Genomic DNA, 7,173 nt, shown 5'->3' with positions numbered 1-7,173 from the left:
TATCGCAATAATAAAGAAGAAGATAGTTATAAAGAATAATCATTTCTTTCAATCATTATTTTTGTTAAGTTGAATTAATTTCCAGCTCAACCTAAGTGAAAACGGGAGCCCCATTACAGCAGTCGTCGACAATCCAGATATGTTGAGGATTACGGACGTGACCGAAGCAGCTCTCCCGTAGATGCTGGCGAAGATCGGCGGCACCGCAAGAGCAGAAGCCGAGTGCGAGGTAGCCGAACGACCGGATCGACAAGTAGAAGTCCAGAAAGAAGGCGGCAGGGTGAGTCCGATTTTGCAAAATTAACTGAAGTGCTTGCGGCTATCGTGAAGACAGGCTCAAAACGGTCGAACCATTATGTTAATGAGAAAGTTTTGCCAGAATTTGATCCAAAGAGGAAAGATTTGTCTGCAATGGAATGGTTAGAGAAAGTCAATTAATTTGCAATAATGTATGACTGGGATGACTCGTATAAGCTGTATCTGGCTGCATTAAAGTTGGGAGGGATAGAGAGAAGTTGGTATGACGGGTTAAAAAATACGCCCCTCAGTTGGGAGGCATTTTCAGTAGCAGTCGTCAGACAATTCTCCGGGGAACAAAATTTCGGTCAACTTTTTGACTGCAGGATCGCACAAAAGTACTCCAGGTCAGTCCTTGCAAGAATATTGCTTCGAAAAGGTCAAGAGAATTAACCGGTTAAATTTAGAAATTTCGGAAGAAAAAATTATGGAATTTGTGGAATACGGAATCCACGATGAACAATTGTGAACCAGTTTAGTAACTGCGAAAAAACGAACACTTGCCGAATTGAGTCAATGCTTGGGGTCACTTGCAGATGAAAAATCAAAAGAGAATAAAAATTCTAGAGATGGAATAGATAATAAACGTAGCGCAGACCAGGATAAATAAAAAAAGAATTTAAACGTTTCGATTGTGATGCGTGTTTCAAATGCGGAAAGAAGGATCATAGGAAAGATAGTTGCCCAGAGTTAAATAGTGATGAGAGAAGTAAAGCCGGCACAGCATCCCTTAAGGATGGTGCCTCGAAAAATGATAAAAGCGCAACCCACAAGGATGACAGGGATAGGATAAGATGCACGTATTGCAATAAGCCAGGCCATTTGGAAAAGGACTGTTATACCAAAAAGAACAGGGACAGAAAGGAAAGGAACAGTTGACTACCAGCCGAGGGGATGGTTTCTCGGCAGGGGGAGCAGGGGCCGTCCAGCTCTCAAGTGTTAGAGGTTGAGTCAGTCGAAGTGAGCAAGCCACTTAAAACATGTAAATTTAATGATGCAGAAATAGTATGCACTGTTGATTTAGGAAGTGCCTGCTCGTTGATTCGGGAAAGTGTCGCACGGGATCTAAATCTGAATTTTAAAAATACACAAAGCGTTTTATCAGCATTCAATCACGTGATTGTTGTGTCTATCGCTCGTACAAAGGTCAAAGTTTTCATCGATGATATTCCATTAAAAATAAGAGTATATATTGTTCCTGATGATCAGTTGACAAGAGAAATTCTTATCGGCCGGAATATTTTCCTAAAGACGGGTATGAAAGCTATATCGGATTGTTCTGGAGTAACATTTACTTCGGATGACTCAACTAAATTAATTAACACCTATGAAGTCGAAGCAATACATGTTAGCACAGTAAAATCCGTACAGCAAAATGACATTTCGTGCGAGGAACTTGATATGACAGGGAAAAAACGGATACTTACATCATTAAATACTTACCGTCAATGCGTATCGTTCAATACAAAGGAGATAGGCAAAACCAGCGCGGTACTATTTAAAATAGAACTAACTACCGACGTACCAATTTTTCATAGACCTTATCGACACTCTAGATCGGATCGAGAAATTATAATGGGGATAGTGACTGATCTGGTAGAAAATGACATAATACGTGAGAGCACATCTCCGTACGCGAGTCCTGTAATACTTGTTCAAAAAAAAAAAATGGGGAACCACGTATGGCTATAGATTACAGGGGACTTAATAAAATTACTAAGCGAATCCAGTATCCTCTTTCATTAGTTGACGAATAAATAGATCAACTTTCTACAAATCGGGTTTTCACGTCATTAGATTTGAAATCCGGATTTTATCAAATCCCAATCCATCCTTATTCTGTGGAAAAGACTGCATTCGTTACAGACTATGGACAGTGGGAGTTTTTAAGAGTTGGATTTGGATTAGTTAATGCTCCTGCCGTTTTTCAAAAAACAATGAATCAAGTTTTGAAGGGGTGTGCACTTGTTTATATGGATGATATTCTAATTGCCACTGAAACAATAGAGGAAGGCTTTAAACAACTTGAGATAGTGTTGAAGGCCCTTCCAGCAAACAATCTGACTCTTAATCTTAGTAAATGCAAGTTTTTCCAAAGCAGGATCGATTATTTAGGACGTGAAATTTCCAGCGAGGGAGTTAGGCCCGGGAAACGTAAGATTGATGCCATTTTGAAAGTTGCGGATCCAATTAACGTGAAGCAAGTCAGGCAATTTCTTGGCCTTGCTGGATATTTTCGAAAGTTCATCAAAGATTTTGCGCGTAAAGTTGCCCCATTAACAAACCTATTACGTAAAAATGTAGCCTGGTCTTGGGGAGAAAAAGAAAGCGAAGTAGTAAAAGATATAAAAGCAATACTTGTTAATCGGCCGATTTTAACTATTTATGATCCTAATCGTGAAACTGAAGTGCACACAGACGCCTGTGCAATAGGTTTAGGCGCTATATTAATTCAGAAAGAAGGAAACGAGAAACGCGTGATTGCTTATTACAGTCGAAAAACGACTTCTGAGGAACAAAAATATCATTCTTATGATTTGGAGACTTTAGCAGTATTCGTGGCTTTGACGAATTTCCGCGTTTATCTACTGGGAATTAAATTTACGGTCGTTACGGATTGCAGTGCCGTACGTGCTACTGCAAATAAGAAAGATATACAGCCTCGAGTAGCTCGTTGGTGGGTGTATCTCCAAGACTATAATTTCGAAATCGCGTATCGTCCTGGTGCACAAGCTGCACACGTAGATTTCTTAAGTAGAAATCCCATAGAATGTTGTAAGGTATGGTTTTTCGAAGGACTGACACGGGTAATAAATGGTTAGTTCCTCGAATGTCACGCTTTAATGTAGTGATATTATGTCACGATGAACAGGGACATTTTGCACTTGAAAGAACATTAGACAAAGTGCGCGAGCACTATTGGTTCAAAGGGCTTAGAAAATACGTTTCCAAATATGTCAATGCATGCCTGAACTGCTTATACTATAAATCCGCAACCGGGCGCAAACCTGGATTTTTACATCCCATAGAAAAGATAGCCATTCCATTCCATACATTGCATCATGATCATGTTGGACCCTTTGTACGTAGTACACGCAGAAATACACAAATTCTTACCATAGTTGACGGATTCACAAAATTTTGTATCCTCGAGCCTGTCCACGATACGTCAGTTAAACAAGTGTTAAAAGCACTGTATCAGTTAATTGCGATATTCGGAGTACCCACCCGAATTATCAGCGATAGAGGTACAGCATTCACATCTCACACCTTCAGGGCATTTTGTGTGGAATTCGGCATTAAGCACGTACTCAACGCAGTCACAACTCCTCGTGCGAATGGTCAATGTGAACGAATGAATCGCACAGTCTTAAGTTCACTTGCAGCTACTTGCGCTGGAGGTGCAGAAGATTCATGGGACGAGAATGTCAAAAAGGTCCAAAGTGTGATTAACTGTTCGATCAACAGGACTACGCGTATGTCACCAACTCAACTCCTATTTGGCTACAAACCGCGTAGTTTGGCCGATGCGAATTTACTAGCAGCGACTCAGAATACATTGGATCAGGTCGATTTACAGGATATGAGGTCCGCAGCGAAGGCATCTACGGATGAAGAGCAAGATCGACAGAAAAAGAGGTTTGATGTTCGCAGGTTCAAACCTCCCTCGTACCGTGTCGGACACGTCGTTATGGTGGATGCCCACCCTGTTGCTACTAGCGAGAGTAAGAAGCTCGCAGCCAAGGCGAAAGGACCTTTGAAAGTGACAGCAGTTCTGCCCAATGACCGTTATGAGGTCCAAGATCTTCGGGATTTAAAGAAATCGCCAAACCAACGCAGTACTGTTGCGGTGGACAGCCTGAAGAGATGGGTCACGTTTGACGCTATTCAGTAAGCTGGTGAGTAATGCAGTGGTGGTTGCATTAATTCGACCCAGTTGGATCAAGAGCTGTGTTCCGTGTAATGGAAGTATTAGTCGGAGTCGACAATCCTGAACTACAATTCTTGGTCAGGATTGTAACCGACGGACGTTGGCGAGGCTAAGTCAAGGCCGAGACTAGTATTCCTAGGTTAAGGAGTTGTCAACCTTATACCGGGTGGAATATTAGGCGGAGGTTAGGACAAAACCAGGCCAAGTCTGGTATTCCTAGGTTGAGAACTGGTCAAACTCATACTGGGTGGAATACTGGGCGGAGGTCAGGACCAGGGTTAATTACCACTTATGCTAAGTTTTAGGTAAGCTGAGTATCCTCAGAATGGCCCATACGTAGCGTGAATTGATTTTTTTATGTTTCTATTCATTTACTCTTTAATCTACATTTTTTGGATCTTAGCTGTGAGTTAGCAGATACTTTCGATACTCCTGCAGAGGGATCTCTAACTAACGTACAGCTTTACATTTCCTTAGTATAATCTTGTGAAAAATAATGAAGTGTAAATCTTCTGCATTCTAGAATTCATTACTGGAGTAAAAAGGTCGAGGACGACCTAGCGGTCAGGTTGGCCGAATGTAGAGGAAAGTTACAGTTCTAACAAAGAGGGCATTCAGGAGAGCCAGACCATGTTATGTCCCACAAGTATCACGTTCTGTAAACATCCGCCTAAAACGCAGATCGCTCAAGTGGTCTGGAATCTATGACGATGCTGGGCTGGAGCTGGGCCGAGGTTGGCCAAATCGTGGGGTTCACAGGTCCCCTCTATAAGGGCAGTTGGATTGAGACCGCAGTCGAGTCCACATCATAAAGACTACTCAATTTTAGAGCTTTGTATAATTATATAAATTCCTATCGTATGTTAATAAATATTCATAATTGAATTTAATATCAAAAGACACGCATTATTGTTACTTGTACCACATAATTAATGAAAATTGTTTAAGAAACCCTTTCAAAATTTTACGGGGAAAACTTTTGTTTAATGATATTAAAATAGTTTCGAATTGTTGAAATTGATGGTAACCGAAAAAAATGCACGCCCAAATGACCAACATTTTTCGCATAACCTATAGTGGACTCCAATTTTTTAAGATGTATGTAATTTACAATGTTATATTCTTGTATAGAATTTATGATTGAAATATTATATTCTTATAAAGAGTAAAACATTACAACAAAATATTTTTATGACTATATATTAAATAATAAGTTATTGTTGATTGAATGATAAGACCAATTACACAAATCTGCCAATTAACGCTCAGTCTTGATTTAGTAGTGAGCCCATCACAAAATAGCGTTATTATCCCAGAGATATGCCAGTACAGGTGCTAACAGAGACAAAAAAAAACTTGACAACTTTTCTCGTACAATTATGAATTCTTTGATGTCATATTTTAACCACATAATCTAAGTGGTTAAATACAATCCCTTAAAGAGGAGTTTTTCGAAAAATGGTCTTTGTTTTTTTTTTAATTTATTAAAATTATTATTATCCCAGAGATATGCCAGTACAGGTGCTAACGGACACAAAAAAAACTTGACAGCTCTACTCGTACAATTATGAATTCTTTGATGTCATATTTTAACCACATAATCTAAGTGGTTAAATACAATCCCTCAAAGCGGAGTTTTTCGAAAAAGGGTCTTTGTTTTTTTTTTAATTCATTAAACAGAATAATGGCGTGAACTATTAAACAAATAAAACAGTGGGAGGTCCTAAAGTGTTTTTTTTTCGATGTTGCTGCAAACAGCGTAAACCCAGGATCGAGCCCAAGATTTAAATTGAATTTCTGTTCGTCCTCACTCAACCTTCCTATTGTCAGAGAATTAGAGTCGGTTAAGAGAAATTAAAATGATTAAAATATAAAAAAAAATTAATTTTAACATGCTGAATTAGGTTCGTTACATAGCGGCGTGACGATTAAAAAAAAGATAAAAGAAAATCAGTTAATCCATTTAATTTCTGTTTAGAGTTTTTGTAATTGTGTATATTTTTGTCCTCTCTTGTTAGATTCTATGGCAAAAAAACGCTGAAGACAAATGCTGCGTCGAGAATATTGGAAATTATTGAATCGGAAATGTATAGAATTGCAGGTCATTTAATTTTCAAGAATACAATTGAAGGGTATGCAATTCGCAGCCTTTTCTTCAGCAATTCGCTTTCCAGAATTTTAAACTCAAAACTCTGCAATCATGGACATTCATAATTTTTTGTTAATCTTTGTTTCAAATACAACTGCTTGCTTGACAATAAATGTAATCTTTTTCAGGATTGATGCACTATTTTGTTTCAAAAAAGAAAGTTGCATTTTTAACCAAAGAGAATAATTATCAGCTAAACAATTGAAGCTCAAATCATTAATTTTTACCAAAAATAGTCCCCCATTCAACCAAATAGTTGAATATTCCAGCAAAAAGACGATATCTTAACTAAGAAGATTAATTTATTATTAAAATTTTAAATAAATAGTGCAAGTTTCTATACTAAGAAAAACATTAGCTTTCAACCAGCAATAGAATAATTAAATTTTTCTAAAAGAAGATTACTTTTCATCCAAGGAATACAAATGTGCAAGAAAATATATACATATTCATCAACATTATTAACATTTTAATCCCAAAAAGATGAATTATCTTGAAAGCGGTTGAATTTTCTATCTGAAATTATAATATTTTTAGAAAAAGTTCATTTTCTGCCCTGTAATTAGATTTTCATATGAATAGTTTAACTTTGAACTAATTAGTTCAATTTTCTACTAATATAGTTAAAATATTAACCAAAGGTATGAATTTTCAACAGAAAAGTTTATTTGCTACAAATATTTTTATTTTCACCTATTTTATATACCAGGTGTATACATATGAAACCGGTATTTTTTCAAGAAAAAAACACATTTATTTCAAGAGAATGATAACAAATATTTTATTCAAAGTATGC

At 37.5% G+C, this 7,173-nt stretch overlaps 1 protein-coding gene across 1 annotated transcript; it reads left to right on the top strand.

Moving 5' to 3' along the window:
- The first annotated feature begins 181 nt into the window (after positions 1-181).
- On the top strand, positions 182-4,192 carry LOC117180569. Its single transcript, XM_033373065.1, has 3 exons — positions 182-280; positions 2,148-3,077; positions 3,170-4,192. The coding sequence occupies exons 1-3, from the start codon at positions 182-184 to the stop codon at positions 4,190-4,192; spliced, it is 2,052 nt and encodes a 683-aa protein (XP_033228956.1).
- The last annotated feature ends 2,981 nt before the right edge of the window (positions 4,193-7,173 follow it).

This window comes from Belonocnema kinseyi, chromosome 9, assembly GCF_010883055.1.
Source record: "Belonocnema kinseyi isolate 2016_QV_RU_SX_M_011 chromosome 9, B_treatae_v1, whole genome shotgun sequence".
NCBI classification, from domain to species: Eukaryota; Metazoa; Arthropoda; class Insecta; order Hymenoptera; family Cynipidae; genus Belonocnema; species Belonocnema kinseyi.
The sequence above is the reverse complement of the archived record's forward strand: the minus strand, read 5'-3'. Positions and strand labels throughout refer to the sequence as shown.

What these genes read in the sequence shown, in the direction of transcription:
- LOC117180569 (XM_033373065.1), top strand. Translation starts at nt 182, where the DNA reads ATGCTGGCGAAGATCGGCGGCACCGCAAGAGCAGAAGCCGAGTGCGAG. An exon ending in TCCAGAAAGAAGGCGGCAGG is followed by an intron (nt 281 to 2,147) that starts GTGAGTCCGATT and finishes TCTGTGGAAAAG; the next exon opens with ACTGCATTCGTTACAGACTA. An exon ending in ATCCCATAGAATGTTGTAAG is followed by an intron (nt 3,078 to 3,169) that starts GTATGGTTTTTC and finishes CACGATGAACAG; the next exon opens with GGACATTTTGCACTTGAAAG.